General features: G+C 47.9%; 1 protein-coding gene across 3 annotated transcripts in view; it reads right to left on the reverse strand.

The window, feature by feature from the left end:
* Positions 1-16863, reverse strand: part of JARID2 (jumonji and AT-rich interaction domain containing 2) — a 245285-nt gene that overhangs the window by 23629 nt on the left and 204793 nt on the right. For all 3 annotated transcript variants that reach the window (XM_054591874.1, XM_054591876.1, XM_054591875.1), the window contains 2 exons: positions 10353-10588; positions 1746-2793 (listed from right to left, as the gene is read on the reverse strand). In XM_054591874.1, coding sequence (XP_054447849.1) covers positions 1746-2793; positions 10353-10588 — 1284 coding nt within the window. The remainder of the gene's footprint in view (positions 1-1745; positions 2794-10352; positions 10589-16863) is intronic.

Genomic DNA, 16863 nt, shown 5'->3' on the forward strand with positions numbered 1-16863 from the left:
CACCTGCCATGACCAGCCTGCCCACAGGGCCAGCGGGCTGCTGGCTGGGCAAGCGCCCCCTCAGCGGAGGCCCTGCTGACCCGCTCCCGGCAGCAAGCAGCTTCCCGAGGGGCTGGGATGCTCACGCGTTTTGGTGAATTTGGGAAACTGCTTCAAAACTACTAGGTCCCTTGTCCTTAGAGTCACCTGCACTCAGGCCCGTGGGCCCTCTGCTAGGCAGTGATGGTGCTCCCCACCCCCAGGCAAAGAGCATGAACGCACACCCCTGTGCCACGTCTCCCTGCCTTCTGCTGCTGTGGGAAAGAGTCACGGTTAAACAAATCCTGCTCTGATCAAAAGGTCGCTGGCGGTCATCGTGACATCGTCACCTGAGGACTCCACCCGGCCCTAAGAGATCGCGGCTCAGGGTGGGTAGTAGGACTTGGAACCCCACTCACAGCCGGGAGGACCGGGTGCCGCTGAGACACCGGAGCGCACACGGGGCACAGCCATGCCACTGATCAGCCTGCTCCTGAGGCCTCGATCACTGTCTATCACATGCCATCCCTGACAAGGGACCATAAACGGAGAATTCTTTCAAATTAAGGGATTCTCACTCAGGCATTAGCCCTGGCAGGCACCTGCTGAGAGGAATAATGAAACCTCCATCACACAAGGAACGCCATCTTACTGCCAATTCCTGACACTTAAATGACTGTTAAATGTCTCCTTTCCTCCCAGCCTCCCAACTGTCCGGATCGCCAAAGTGGAGGCGGGAATGTGCTGTTTCATGGATCTAGAGCTAAAAGGGAAGTGAGTGAACTCACCCAGATGTCCCAAACAGACACCCCACTCTGCAGAACCCACCCGTCCCTGACATAGCGGGTGAGTCCTGGGGCACAGGATCCAGGAGAGAAGCGGACTGGGGGGCTGCAGGTGACCTGTGTGAGTGGCCGCTGAGGGGGGCCTGGGGTTCCTCCAGGCCAGGATGTACACTCACTAGGGGCCATCAAGCCGAGCTCTGCGACCGACCCAGCCAGAGTTACGCCTGGTCTCAGGAGAAATGTGCACATGTTCCCTGACCTGTGGGCTCCACAGGGGCCAAGCTGGTCACCAAAGAAACAGAAGCTCAAGTAAAAATGAAGAGGATGACGAGACAAAGATCAGACTGAAGAAGAAGTGGGCTGAGGCCTATAAGAGCTTGTGAGTTGAAATATGTCCCCCAAATACTCTTATGTTGAATCCTAACCCCTGGTGCCTCTGAATGTGACCTCATTTGGAGAGAAAGTCATTAAAGAAGCGCGTTAAATGGGGTGGGTCCTACCCCATATGAGTAGTGTCTTTGTAACAAAAGAGGCACCAGGGGCACACACACACAGGAACGGCCATGTGAGGACACCGGGAGAAGGAGCCATCTACAGGAAAGGAGGGAGGCCTCTGCGGTGTCATCCCCGCCGGCGTCTTGATCTTGACCTTTCGGCCTGCAGAACTGTGAGCCCCTGCCTTCCTGCTGGGTGAGCTCCTGCCTCGGTGGTACTCAGCTACGGCAGCCCCGCAGACGGGCCCACGGAGGCAGGATCCCATCAGCCCAGACGCTGCCCTGGCCCGTGGGCAGCAGGGGACCGCCCAGCGGGGAGGGCACAGGCCCCGGTACCCGCAAATGCGCAGGACATGGACGAATGGGGTGCCAGCTTCCTCCTGAGCAGTGAACGAGCCCGGAGAAGCACACCTTCCTGTCAAAGGGCAGCGGGCAGGGAGAGGCTTACCTATGAGCGGAAGCTCGTCCATGGTGATGCCCTGAGATCTGAGGTGCTTCTTGATGCAGGCCAGCCGCTGCACGTTGGGGCCCCAGCGCCGGCCCAGCTTGTGGATGTGCTGAATCTGCGTGACGAACCGCATCTCATCGTTGAGCTTGCACTCGGGCCGCCAGTCCGGAGGCGGGATGACCCTGCACATGCCATACTTCTCCACCTGAGCGCGCACCGACTCGATGTAGACGAGCGGGTCGTGGAACTCCTTGGCCGAAGGCCTGAGCACGGGGATCTCGTCCATGGCCGCCCACCCGGCCCGTCCAGACCCCTTCTCGGGCTTGGCCGCTGCCTCGTGCGGCTTGTGCAAGGGCTCCGGTTGCGAGGTAGAACGATTTTCACAGGAGGCGCCATCCGCCCTGCCGTGTGCTTGTCTGCCCGGCGTGCTCCTCCCGGCCGCCGCCCGCTTCGGCCGGTTCCTCTCCAAGCTCCGCTCGGGCACTTCCTTCTTCACGTGTCCGTTCAGCGGAGCTCTCTCCGCTGGGGCTGGGGCCGGGGCCGCCACTGCCACCTTCCTGCCAGGGGCTTCAGCAGAGCCGACTGCCCCTTTCATCTTCTTGGGGGGCGACTGCGGCTTCTCTGTCTGGTGTGCCTCTTCCAGTCTCCTCTTGGAATTCCGCAGCCCCTCCCGCAGCTGCCGCCCCCCCACCTCCTTAGTGCATGACTTTTGGTTCAACCTGCCACTGACCTTGAGGCCATTGACGGCGGGCCCGGTGGACTTGGACGCCCCCCCGAGGGATAGCACCTGTTTGCGGGTTTTTGCATTGCTACTTTCAGTTTTCCCTGAGATTGTGTGGTTGACAGCTGAACTGGGCTTGTGGTGATTGGGTTTGGTTTCCTTGACCAGTTCTCTCTTGGCTTTGGTGTATGTGACAGTCCCCTTAGTCACCGTTGCAGTGTACTTCACAGTTTTGGACGGTGAAGGTCTGACTTCGCGCATCTTTTTGGCACTGGTTGCACTTGTACCCAGAGATGACATTCGAGTGACTCCATTTACCTTCGAAACCTGGGAGGCAGCAGGAGAGGCAGAGAGTGAAAAGAGCAGAATTAGTACCTGCCAACAAAGCAACCTCTCCACACATTGGTAATAAACAGAGACATGGGCTGCTTGCAAAGGCAAACAAAACACACAGCCTCGAGCTAAACTCCGAGGTGCTCTGTTTCAGAATCTCAGTACGACTCCACACCCACCCTTCCTTTTCCTGGTGTGCCTAACACGTAGGTTTCTTCCCGTGGCTCTTTCCAGGAAATCGGGTGTTTCATGATAAGGCCCTTTCCACGTGCCTGTCAATCATCTGTCACAGGTTAGTAACATCTATGATAGCAAGATCCTGCCCATCCGGGGGAACAAGAGCATGTATAACGTTGACCCTTGCACAATGCAGGGACTTGGGGCACCAAACCCTACTCTCTGCAGTTGAAAATATGTATATAATTTTTTGACTCCTCAAACACCGTGTCATCCCTCAGCATCTGTAAGGAATTAGTTCCAGGATCCCTGTAAATACCAAAATCTGTGGATGCCCCATCCACTTATATAAAATGGCTTAGAACAATGTATACAGTCAACCTTCTGCACCCAAAGACTCCCAACAGCGGTATGAAAATACTGTTTTCAATCTGTAGTTGGTTGACTCCAACGATGTGAAAACCAGGGACATAAAGGATGAACTGTATGTTTATTGAAAAGAAGCCATGCACGAGTGGGCTCTCCCTGTTCCAGCCCATGCCGCTCAAGAGTCAACTGTGTACACGACACACACACACCCCCGCCATGCTCTTAAAAAGATATACTTGGTATTCTGTGCTCTCCCTTTAAAGCATGATCTGCCCACAAATTTAAAAATCTATGTGCTAGAGAAAAAGAACAAGAGCAATCGTGGGGTTCAGCTTCAATGCAGAGGTATGGCTGCCACCTGTCAGCATCCGTCCGTCTGGTCCTCCCTGAGACCCGGCCCCATGCACCACCTTGCTGAATGCCGCGGGCACGCACCTAACCTCTTCAGTGAGGCACCACACGCCTAACCCTCTTCTGCAGAGGCAGTTCCTATTTTCCCAGTTTCAATAAACGTCCACATCTGATTTGCAGCATGAGTTAAACAAACAAACAAACAAACAAACAAACAAACCAGAAACTCTGGGGTTGGATCCCTACGCAACACAACTTCCAAAAGAAGTTGACTAAAAAATTATACAACTACTGAGAAACATCAAGCAGAAAACAACAGCCCTCTTTTCTCACCAAGAACAGGGTGACAGGGTGTGGGGAGCCTGCACCTTCAGGCCAGCGAGGCAGACCAGCCGCAATCACGCGGCAGTGCCCCCCTCCTTCCTCCTGCTGCTGAGACCCCAAGTAGTTTGCTCCTCTCAACACCACCGCAGGCCGCGCAGCCGCCTCGCCACCAGCGGTTAGGCTCCCAGAATGTGGAGGCTGAGCCTTCAGTTGCCTCTACCTTATGCCTAAGTCTACCCCACTAATGCAGTTTCCTTAAGAGGGGAACAAAGACAAAAACAAAAATAAAACGTCCCCACAGGTGTCCAAGCCTGCGGTTCACCCTGGGCCTCCATCTCCCCAAGTTTCTTAACCAGTAGGTTGGGGATGGGCCCAAGAATCACCTGAGGCTGATCCAGGGAGACATACTTTGAGAATTACTGAAGCAAACTATTAGCAGAAAGTTCCAGAAACAGAAAAAGGCAAGAAGCCACTGAGACCTGCATTTCTTTATATGCCCCCAATGTTACACAGTCCAATGAAAGCCTTAAATTCTTGGTACGCAATTGTGTTCCATGAGCCAGTCCCAGGTGTTGAGTGAACCGGGTCTCTGGCGAGCGGCCTGGACTCCTGGACTTGGGAGTGCCAGGCCCCGCTGGAAGAGATGGCCCAGGATTCTCCATGCCCATGACCCTAATACAGAAGCAGGACTGACAGGCTCAGGTGGGACAGAGAGGTGTCTGAAATAAAGAATGAAAAATTTAAAACAAACAAAACAAAACAAAAAAAGCCCCATAAACCTAGCAACCTGGCCACAAATATTGAAAATAAATTTATAAAACAGGGGTGGGGGGCAGCAAAGACAAATTTCCCATGGTAAGTACGACTAATTCTTTGGAATAAGAGGTGTACGGTGAAGAATGTAAGTATCTAATTTTTCATCCTTCTTTCAAATCCTTCCATTGACTAAAAATAAAACAAACCACTTCGAAACAAAAGCAACCCGTAAAATGCTGCTGTGGCTCAGAGAGATCTCTCCACCACCAAGACCTCAGAAAGGCTTCGGGGATCTGTGTCTTCAGAGCAGGGCCACAGCTCCCCCAGGTGGGAGTCAGGCCCCTCGTGCCTCCATCTTCCACTCGGAGTCCAACCTGCCCCCACTCTTCCCCTGGTCCACACCCAGGCAGACCGCTCAGTGCCCCTGAACCTCTTCTGCCAGCTGGGGAATCACCTGTGAGCACGGCCAAGCTGTCTAGTGCCGGGCGCCGTCTCCCCCAGCACATGGCTCAGCTGTCAATCACATCTCGCAGAGGTTTAGGTGCAGTGCTTCTCAAATCTGGGGTCCCAGCGAATCCCTGCAGGAGTCTAAAAATAATCCTGACTCCACAATCTAATATTCCCTTCCCCTACTCTGATCTAATCAATGAGGGGACAGAAAGGGGGCCAGTGCTTGCAAGCCCTCGGATGGCTCAGTGTTCCCACAAATATTTGGCCCTGTCCTTCCCCAAATCATTGTCCTCCTGTGGGAAACAGGAAACCACAGTTGCACAGTTTTCAGACTCTACCTCAAAAAAGAATTTAGGGCCTTTGGGTCCACCCAGTCCAGCTTCTCAGGGTCACAGGTTAGGTGACGGGGGTACATTTTCTGCAGGGTGGAATTCTATGAAAGTATTTCACCATCTTCAATGGCAAAAAGATCACCTTCCTGTCTGCATATTTCTGTAAACTTAAGTACTGGCTTACTGCCAACAGGTGCAGCCAACTACTTCACTCTATCAGAAGACTGAGTTACTCTATTCATTGCCAACCTCACTGTTGTAACAGCGCTCACCCAAATCTTATACACACCTGCACATAACAAGCTTGAAAACCAAATGTATCCCCCTCACAACCCATTAGAACAATGAATTTTAATTTAGAAGAAATAAATTGCAAAGATTAGAAAGAGCACGTTTCGTTGCCTGGAGTCGCAGCCCCACCGCGCAGCCCAGCCCAGCCCAGCCCAGGGGCCTCTGTGTGTGTGATTACCCCGAGTGGCCAGGAAGCAGCCAACCAGCTAACCCAGGCCTTGATCTGTCCAACCGGCTGTGCCATGTGAACAAAGGTAGGGGCAAAACAGGACCAATAACCCAGGACCCACCTGTTCACTCACACACTCACACACACACACACACACACACACACACACACACCCCCCCAATTCCTTGGCCTTGACCTTACCTCCCAGGGGCCGACGTTTAATTGGTACAAAGGAAAACAATAGAATGTTAGACGGCATCGTTCTCCTTGCCACTGAGTTTTCCCCACAACCACTGCCTTATCAAATAGAACCAAACACTGACACTTGGCCAGCTCACCACTGGGGTCTGGTATCACTCTCACATTCTGAGGAAGTGCCTACACTGAGCACATGACAAGAGGGGTCATTTAATTCACTGGAGAATTAACACAAAGGTGGCTTGCAGAGCCCTCCAACATGCAACTTCTCTTCTTTTCAAGTGGCTCCTTCTCTCAGCTCTGGTACAGGCTTCTGACTTTGCATCCTTCTTCCCCCAGCTCTCACCCAGCTCTGCTGGAAGTAGGGTGTCTGCAGCTTGTTCTTCTTGGCCAACCACCACCCACCTGCAGCTCAGGTTACCCCAGGCCCACAGCAAACTGTTCTAGTCAAAGAAGCCACTCTTGGTTCAACCAGAAATTCAACTGTCAAGCTCTCATTCCCACTAGAGGGAGCTATTGAGTTGGGTGCCTCTGCCCACCCTTTCAAAAGAGAGAAGAGCAGCAGGGGAGAGCTCAAGAAAAACATGAGTTAGTTGGGAATAGGCCACGTGAACTTTACAACTTGAATTAAAGACAAAAGAGACTAAAATAAGCAGGAGTCTACTGGACAGGCTGTGAGTTATGGATGAGAGGGAAGGCCTGCTGGCATGGCAGACCACTCAATTAGAGAAAGGGTCTGAAGACCTAAGTTCATGAGCAGCACAACAAGGCTGTTGGTCAGCCCCACTCGCAGAGAGGAGAATCAGGGTCTGGTCGCAGTCCCTAATCTTTTTATGACACCTGCTCCCACTAGAGGCAACTTAACGGAGTCACAAGTACCACTTGACAAACATGTGCAATTAAAACTATAATCCTACCCTGATGAGGAGCACCTTAAACATTCTTATGGCCAAGCAAGTTTCTGACATTTTTCTCTCTGGGAGTTCACGTTTTATTTTTCAGAACTACATAAGAACATTCCCAATTCTTTAGTTTGAACAGAGCTGAAACTACCTTGAATCTTACAAGGCTAGGATTTTTGCAGTAACCCCTGTAGATTTTCATGGGAAAACCACTCCTCAGAAGGTAGCATCACTCGACGATCTTCTAGCAACGCCTGTCTACTGGTGGCCCAAGGGACAGTTAAGCCTCAGTGCCATAAATAGAGGGAGGTGGCCATGTTCAGCCGAGCCCAACATCCAACCCACATTTCTGTAGAAGTAAAAACCTCTTCATGATTCTCTTGGAAAACTAACATTTAAAAACCCTCCCTAGGTGTGAGCTCATCTGTGTTGCCATCCTAAATGTCTGTCTTTTCCTGCATTTCAACTGAAGTGCTAATTTTAAGAAAACAAGAAATAGTTTTAGATCCTTTGTTGGACACCTACTACACATCCAGATTACGATCCAGGGGAGCCACTGCTGCTGACGAGCCCAGAGCTGTCATTCATACACGCACATGCATCACAGGGCGAAGGTGGTGCGCTTGGTGTTATAAAAGCTAAAGGGCTGGCACGGCCCCTTCCACCAAGATAAAGGCAAATGCGTGTTCTAGCCTCAGGGCCAAGGGCCTACACAAAGCTTAAGAACTAGACATGGAACTGTACCAGGGAGTGGGGGAAGGGTGGGCTTATAAAAAAGTATGAGTTATCAGATAACGCCAGAGCAAACAGGCAGTGCCTTCTCACCAGCACCCCCTGAACACTGGACCCCTTACCTCACCCATCCATACTCCATACACTCATCCCTCTTAGTATCCTTTGGGCCCCTATCTTTTATTCAGTTGAAAAATGAAAGGTCAGATTCTAATTATTTGCATCAAGGAATTACAAAGGAATCTACAAATTGCTTTTATTGGCCTTATTTTCAGAGTACTTAGCTAATGGGGTTTGAGGGTATCAAAATTATCCTTTCATTTCTCACAATATCCCTGTGAGAGCAGTTGGCATAATTAGCTCCAAAAGAACAACAGGGCCCATAAAAGTTAAATATCACAGCCTAAGTCTCAGAGAAGGCCATGGTCAAAGCCAAACCAGAACTGGGAACCCTGGGCCATCCCATGTGGGATGAGGGGAAGAGGTGATAGGAGGAAACTCCCTGAACACCTTGCAAGGTCACTAACCACAGCAAAGATAAGCAGCAGCCCACCTCCAGCGCTTGCTCAGATGGCAGGAGTCTACTCTGTAAGCAGCACCCAGATCTCTCCTCCATTTCGGAGAGTGCTTTTGAAACAGGCCACTTGTGCATTCCACAGAGCAAGGCGTGGCTTTCTGCTCCCCTCAAATCTTACCCCCATTCATGGTAATTCCTCTTGTTCAGTAACAAAGGGAAATTCGGCACTCAAAGGGAAGCGCTAAGAGTTTTACTCAATCCAGTCTCATATATAAAAGTGAGAGACAAGTGCGTATGTATGTGTGATTCTATGAGAATATAAAGCCACGTTTATCCCTTAATAAGCACTTCATTCCTGCCCCACAGATGGGTCCTCACCTTTTCTGGGCCCCTTCTTAACTGTTCTCTTTTATAAGCAAAACATTTATAGGACAGTTCTGCACAAGTGCCAATCAGACCATCAACTTTGGAAATGGAATGGGGATAATTCATCAATGACACAGAAACCAAGGGTATGCTGCGCCCTATTCTTTGTGTGTCTTAATCCTGAACATGGGGCACCCAGAGCTGGGGGGGGGCGGGGGGGGGGAGCAATTCCACAATCATGCTCAGTCATTCTCTCTAAGAAAACAAAAAGAGCTTTGCGCAGGGACAGCACTGTAGCCAATGAGGCTTACCCAAGTTGCGATTACTGCAGATTTTTTTTAAAAAAAGAGAACAAGAATGTTTAAAATATGTTAAAACCACTTGCTTTATCTCAAGATAACACAGTAAAGGATGAAGTGTGGAAACATAAATGAGGTTTCTTGCCGTGTCCACCCCACCCCCCAAGTGAAGAGCTGATATTTGAAAGCTATAGGTTAATACTAATAACGCGTATGTACACACACATTCCTATGTATGCGTATGAACATAGTCACATAAGAAAGAAATTAATCTAACATTATCAAGGATGAGAAAAGAGCACATGTAAAGAATAACTCATTTTAGCCTTTCTGGAATACCAGCAGGTCTTAGTCTGCCCAAACCTCACCCTGAGCAATCTTGAAAGATACAGTCTCCCTTCGATTCCAAGGGAAAGCTGAACGCTGTGTGGTAAAATTCTCAATGCAGGCTCATCTCCGATACCCGGGCTCACTGACTTTACAACGGAGTGAGAGTGGGAGCAGAGGGGTCAGTGAAGTGCCACCTGACTGGGTGAGACAGCCCTTCCCTGCCTCGCCTCCAGGCACCTGCCTTTGTTCCGCTATCTCCCTCCCAGGGTCCTCAGAGATCATTGTCTAAGGACAGGAACATTGTGACAGCAACAATGGCTGAGCCCTGAGGCCATTCTTAAGAGTTTCCCCAACAGGATTTCCCTGTGTTTTCTAATCTGACTCTGAAATGGGGGGTTGTGAGCCAGGGGGCAGGAGAGCAGTGTTCTTGCCCTCTGCTGATCCCTGGGGGCAGGGCTGCCGTGTGCTCCGCTGAGTCTGAGCCCCACCTGCCTTGCACCCAGCACACACAGCAGCTCACGAATACACACACCTCTTCTGTTCAGGAGTGCTGGTGGAGAGATGCTAACTTATCACATTAAAATGGAGAGATAAACAAAAGTCCAGGCTCAGTCACTGACAGCAATGGCAAGCTACAGGCCTGTTTCAAGGTGTACTTATCCGCTCTTGGCCTAACCAAGGACACACATACACACACACACACCCCTACTCCATAATTCCTGTGGTGCCAAGGGAGTTCCCTTTCCATATGCACCACCGGCCAGCAAGGTCGACCTTTGCAAGAGGGGAGCGTGCGCTCATATCCCCGTGCAGAGGCGGTGTTTCTCTCTCCCTACCTCTGAACATCATGTTCCTGTTTTTTCAGCCCTGAAACATGGACTTTCTGGGGCTACTACTCACATTTTTTTCCTTCCGTTAACTTGGTGACATGGTGTGGTGGCACCTGGCAGGCCAGACTGCTGTCATGTGTGTGGAAGGGCGGGACTTTACCTGTTTCCGTAAGTCCTGAGCCGACCGATGCAGAGAGGGGTGGTGGTGGTTAGCAGCGGGCCCCTTGGCCGAGGAGCCCGTGGGGGGGGCCGCGGGGGGCTGGCTTGCTGGAGCCTGCTCCCTCCGGCTGTCGGCCCGGTGATCGCTGTGCTTCTCCTTGCCGGGAGTGGCCTCTTTGCTTTTGTGTTTTTGAACAGGTTCTTTCTCCCGCGATGACCTGCTGGAACCATTGAAAACTAGGAAGAAAGGAGATGAAGAATAAAAGTCACTACACCGAGCACGCTGCCATGGAACCTAAACATCTTGAAGTCAAAAAGAAGGAGAAAAGGCAAACATTCTGCACATTAAGTCTCATCACACTAACAAGGGCAGCCCCCAAGTCAAAGCACATCAGCACCAGACTGCAGAGGAAAACTGAAAAATTGTAAGCATATCTTAAGAATTATTTGCTTTGGCTGAAATGATTGAAAAATCCATTTTTAAAAATCCCTACCAAGAAACTCCAGCAGCCCTCAGAATATCAACATCATGCCTTAAACACATAGAGAAATTAAAATATAGAAACTACCACCAACAGTCATTCCAAGAACAGGAGCACTTCATGTATAAAGATACACAGGCTCTGGAATAAGATAATACATCCTTGGATTCAAAGGTGTGCATTCTGAGGCTGAAGATCTGCTGATGGACATGAGTCAGGAAAGGAGCTGTTTGACCTGACCCACCACTGACCGCAGAAGAGGGTGAGGGGCATGGGAGCTCTGGGCCAGACCCTCTTCTACCGCACAAGTCTTAACAGCAGGAACAGCTAACATGCCTGTGTGCTTCCCATGAGCCAGGGAAATGATGTTAATGCTATGAAGGGTACTGAGCTCTTGAATTCAAAAGAACAGGACACTGTTGTTACACGTATGTTATGGATGAAGCCAGCAGGCACGGGGAAGATAAGCACCTGGCCCAGGCCAGGCCACCCGTCACCAGCCCATGCCCATGCCCACGCCCTGGCCCCCACGCGGCTCTCAGTGTCAACTCCCAACATACACACTGGATCCCACCCCCTTAGGGGGTCAGGAGAGAACAGCGATGCTAAGGGTTTTTACAAAACACTTCAACGGCACTGCTGTCGAGTCTTCTGTTTTATTAGGACTTGCAAACATAGACAGACTCATCGGGTCTGGCCCTCCTCTAGGAATCACCAAGGAGCCTTTCCCATTTGTTCCTCTCACACCCATAGGCCTCCCCTCCCCACAAAGCACCTCAGCGGCAGGGGGAGAAAGGCCTCCTGTGACTGGTCTGCCCTCCCTCAGGAGCCTCAGGCAGAGCAGCGTGGGGAACCAACAGTGAGCCCCTTTAGCTGTCATTTTTAGGAGGCTCCAAGTACATTTCCTAAGAGAAGAAGCCTTAAATGGTCACTGTGTCTACCCAACTATTGGGACTTCCAGAATTCCAGGCAGACCTCTCTACCCAACCAGGTAGCGGTAAAGAGAAATCTCTTCCTGCCGCTGGAAAATGCAGAAGTCAAACTCCCTCGATGCTTACCTGCCCTTTGAAGAGCCCAAACTACTTCTATCTTTAGGATGCCCTCCTCCAGACCTGTATATGCACAGCTCCTTCAACACCCTCTCTTTCACCCTATTTCTAAGTGTCCTAAATTACATTTATGTCTTATAGGTTGCAAATATTATCCTCTTATTTGTAATTTGCTTTTCTGTCTCTTGTGCTAAATCTGCTAGCCCATTTTCTTTCCTTGCTTTTATGCCTTCCCATATTTTCAAATGGTAAAATATTCCTCTAAGTCGTCTCCTAATTGTTTTTGGATTCAATTGCTTAGATTTACTTTTTTGGTCCAGCTGTTATTACTTTGTGTATGGTATACCATAAAGATTTACATTTTCCCTATCTGGACTGGATATGAACCTTGATCAAGTTCCTCTTGGTCCCGGTGTTACATATTCTAACAAGAATTTCAGTACTGAAGTATAAATAAAGATCATGCCACATCAGAATGTGGACTGTGATCCTGTGTTATATAAGGCTGTACTGGAGACTCTAGGTTACAGAAAAAATGGAGAGCATCAAATGGCTGGCATTTATTCTAAGTATAGCTGCATGTTGTCAAAAATCATCAGTCATACCCAATCTGGCAGTACCTGTGCTTGCTTTCAAGACAAATTAAAAACAACACCTGTAAGAAGTCATACTTCAATGTGATAAAAAATCAAGCCAAAGAACATGAACCCAGGCAATTCTTGACTGTTCACCAATTTTCTAAAGCAGTGAACACGTCACAAGAAGTTGTGTGCTAACCTCAAATATTCCATACTCCTCTGTGCTTTGTTACTGCCACTATGATGTGTGTCAAGGTGCAGGCTGCTGTTGAAGAAGTACTAGTTCTATAAAGACTTATCTTTGTTCAGGTTAAAAAAAATAATAATAATTCTGCCCTGGCTGGTGTGGCTCAGTGGACTGAGTGCCAGCCTATGAATCAAAGGGTCACTCACTGGTTTGTTTCCAAGTCAGGGCACATGCCTGGGTTGTAGGCGAGGTCCACAGGAGGGGTTACGGTTCGGGAGAGGCAAACCACACACTGATGGTTCTCTCCCTCTCTTTCTCCCTCCACTCTCCTCTCTCTAAAAAAAACTTTTAAAAATATTTTTTTAAAATGACATTAAAAATATATAAATATAAATATAAATATAAATATAAATATAAATATAAATATATATATATTTTCAATGGATCAGTTCCCTTTTCATGACACTGTAGGAGCAGTTAAATTCCCACCCCTGCTATTTAACGACTGCACAAGCTATTTAAGGCCTCAGTTTTCTCACCTGTAGGCTGGGACACAGATGGGGAGCCTTTAGCATAACGTCTAGGGCTGAGCAGGCACTTAGCATTTAGGAAAAATTATTACTGCATATTTAAGTGGACCATATCAGGTGACTACATAATCAGACTGTGGCAGGGTCTCTTTTTGCTTGTCCTCCCTTACAGATACAGTATACAGAAGGGTTCGATACAGAGGGATGGTTGGCCTGAGCAGGCCATCATCGCCACCTAGTTGAACCCAGCTACCGTCCATTGCCTCCCAATATCCACTTCATGGGAGAAAGAGGTGCTGCTGCCGACCCAAGCGAGGAGGGATGCAATGCTAACAACACATCCCACACTCTACCAGTGCAATGAGTGACTTGAGTCTTGGAGGTCCCAGAGCCCCTTTCAGAGGATCCCTGTATCAAAACTGTTTTCATAATTACCCTAAGACATTATTTGCCTTTTTCGCTGTGTTGATATTTCCATGACGGTGATAGCTACAGGTGGATTAACTGTCAGGGAAATGCAAATCAGAAGTATATAAGTTACTACCCCACAGCCACCAGGATGGCTATGCACTAAAAGACAGATAATGGAGCGCTGGCAAGGAGGTGGAGCGACTGTAACCTCACAGCACAGCTGCTGGGTGTGTGAAACATGTGGCCACTGTGGAAAAGAGGCTAGAAAGTTCTTCAGAAGATGAAACAGAATTACCATACGACCCTGCAATTCCACTCTCAGGTATGTATATAAAAAGAAGTGAAAAATACACCCACAGAAAAATATTTGTATGTCTATGTTCAAAGCAGAATTACTAAAAATAGTTAAAAATTGGGGGGGGGGGGTGCCAAAGGTTGGATGAACCTGGTACTTTAGACACAAGTGGGGTATTACCCATCCATAAAATGGGTCCGAGCACTGATCCAAGCCACGGCATGGACCAGTCTTAGAAACATCATGGTAAGTGACAAAGGTCAGGTATTTTATGATTCGATTCATATGAAATGACCAGAACAGACCCATACATGGAGACAGAAAGTAGACTGGCAGTTGCCAGGGACTGGTTAGGTTTAGGGAAAATGAGAGTGACTGCTAGTGGGCACGAGGCTTTTCAGGGGGAAGGTTCCAAAAATATTTTAAACATTTTTACCTGCATATACAGGTAAAGGTTTCACAACTTTGTGAATATACTAAAAGCTACTGAATTATACACTTTAAATGGGTAAATTTTATGATGATGCGTATCAAATCTCAATAAAACTATATTTTTAAAACAATAAGTGGGCAAAATGTGGTGCCTTAACACAAATCAGTGCAGTGGCACCAACTGTACTAATAATTATAGCAGGTTACAAACAAACAAAGCCAGTTTCCTTAAGGATGCAGTGAAGCACTACAAAATGTTAACAGTATTAAATCTTGACCCCTGAGTACACATACTTAGTGTGATAACATGAGAACTACAAACAAAGCACTTCTGCGGACCACAATATGATGGCTGTTTCCAGGGAAAAGCCCTTTGTGAGACTGTTTAAGTTGCAAGCTAGCTGCTTTTTTTATAGAATGCTACTTTTATTTTAAAGAATCACCAATATAGTTATCTGTTGGCCATTTTCTCAAAAATGAATAAAGTTAAGTCTGTCAAGGAAAATAACTAACAGTTGTTGCTACCAATGACAGAATGCAGAGTTTCAAGCAAAAAAAAAAAAAAAAAAAAATCACCTCTCAACACTTAAGGACTTTCCTGAGGAGGTCAGTGGAGGTAAGGGTTCTTTGATACCACATAATAAAGGGTATGGGAAATTGGAAGATGTGCTATCTCAGTGAGCCACTGTTTCCAAACCATCAATATAAGACGTTACAAACTCATGCATGGGTTAAGATATCTATTCAAAGTGGAAGGTAAACCCATGGACTTTAATGTAACAATAGGAAAAGTTCACTGATACAGATTCAGGTTCCTGTAACAACTGACCTTTAAGAAACTACCATTTGTTGAGTATTGGTGGGATGTCAAAGAATAAAATAACCTACAAAGCCCCTTCCCTTTCTAGCTACATATTTGCCTAAGACTCACTTTCTTCACACATGTCAACCAAAACTGAACATGATGAGACTGAATGCAGAGGCAGACAATAATCTACTTAAGCATCTCCTGCTGAGACAGACACATAAAGAGATTTGCAAAAACGTTAACGCACTGTGACTCTCCTTGCCTATAATTTCTTGGATTTGGAATCCAGTTATTCATCATAAAAATGTTGTTTGTGCTAATACGTAATGGGTTTCTCTTATTTTTAAGTCAGTAGATATTTTTAAATTTCCTCAGTTGTAATTCTAATATGATGAACATCAATAAGTACAATCCACATTAATAAAAGCCTTTTGGGGGTCCCTCAATTAATAGGAAGAATAGAAGGGGGCCTTGAGACCAAAAAGCCTGCAACTGCCTGGCTGGACTATCTTTCCCAAGGTCACTACACTGTGGCTTCCAGAGGCTTTGACGGGCCATGTACTCTACACCTGCCAGCCCCCCAGAAGGTCAGGCCCCGAGAGGGAGCTTCCTAAATTTGATTCCACAGAAATCATTTGCTATCTGACCTTGAGCTGGTTACCTATCTAAGCCTTAGTTTCTCCACTATCTATCTCATAGGGTTGTTCTGAGGATTCCGTGAGAAGACAGTCATCGAGAAAGGTCTTTAGCAAGGGCACTAAGCAAGCACTGGGTAAGTGTTAGCTTGTTAGTATCACCACACTACTTCCAAGGATGTCCATGGCCAGACGTGTAGTGGACCATCAACAGGAACAGAACAGTGCTCACCGCCCCACATCCCTCCCCCCAGACGAATGTAGGGCAAAGCCAGCTGCAATTTGGGACAGCGAGGAAATTCAGTAAGGGAAGAGTGTCACTGTGGTCAGCCAACACTATCCTTCTGGGATCTAGGAAAAAACCAACCAACCAACCAACCAGATCCTTCCTCAGGATTATCTGCACCTAAAACAAAACACACAATTCTGGTTCTACTCTAATGACTGGAAGGAGTCTCACCTACCACCAGCACCAGATCAACTCTGCAGGAAAACACTCTGGAAAGCAGAGACTAAGCTGTGAGACACCCTGACAGCGGAGAGAAAGGGGGAACCAGAAAGGACTGGAAGGCATGTGCCAATAACATCACAAACCAAAGTGGCTGCTCTGTGAACTGCAGCGCCGTACTCTACGAAGACAATTTGGATCAGATAATCAGAAAAAATACCAAAATTAAAAACTGAATAAAATTAACTTTGGTTTCCATTTAAACAGTGAGATAGTTTTCAAATGAATCTACTTTCTGTGACTATCTTATCTTGCTATTTCATAGGAGTGATATACCCAAATGGCAAACACAGCCAGAAAGTCAAATAATGTGTTAAATGGGATGAAAGGGGGAGGGGAGGTCTGGGCAAAGACGATGGAACCGGAGAAAAAGGTATATTTTGTCTTCAACAGCTCATTAATTTTAAGTGTCGTGGGAACCTGCCAGTTTTACCCCTCTAAGTAATTATCTTTTGTCTTCATTTGTAAGAATCTCGAGAAGGGGAGAGAAGGGGAAACAAAAAAAAAATGTTCACTCTCACAGGGAAAGACTAAACCCTGTGAACATAAGAAAGAGGGAGACAGAGAAAGTTAGACGTATAGAAAACCTATGCGCAC

This window comes from Pteronotus mesoamericanus, unplaced genomic scaffold (genome assembly GCF_021234165.1).
Source record: "Pteronotus mesoamericanus isolate MK-2021 breed Mesoamerican mustached bat unplaced genomic scaffold, CSHL_Meso_final scaffold_31, whole genome shotgun sequence".
In the NCBI taxonomy this organism is placed as follows: Eukaryota; Metazoa; Chordata; class Mammalia; order Chiroptera; family Mormoopidae; genus Pteronotus; species Pteronotus mesoamericanus.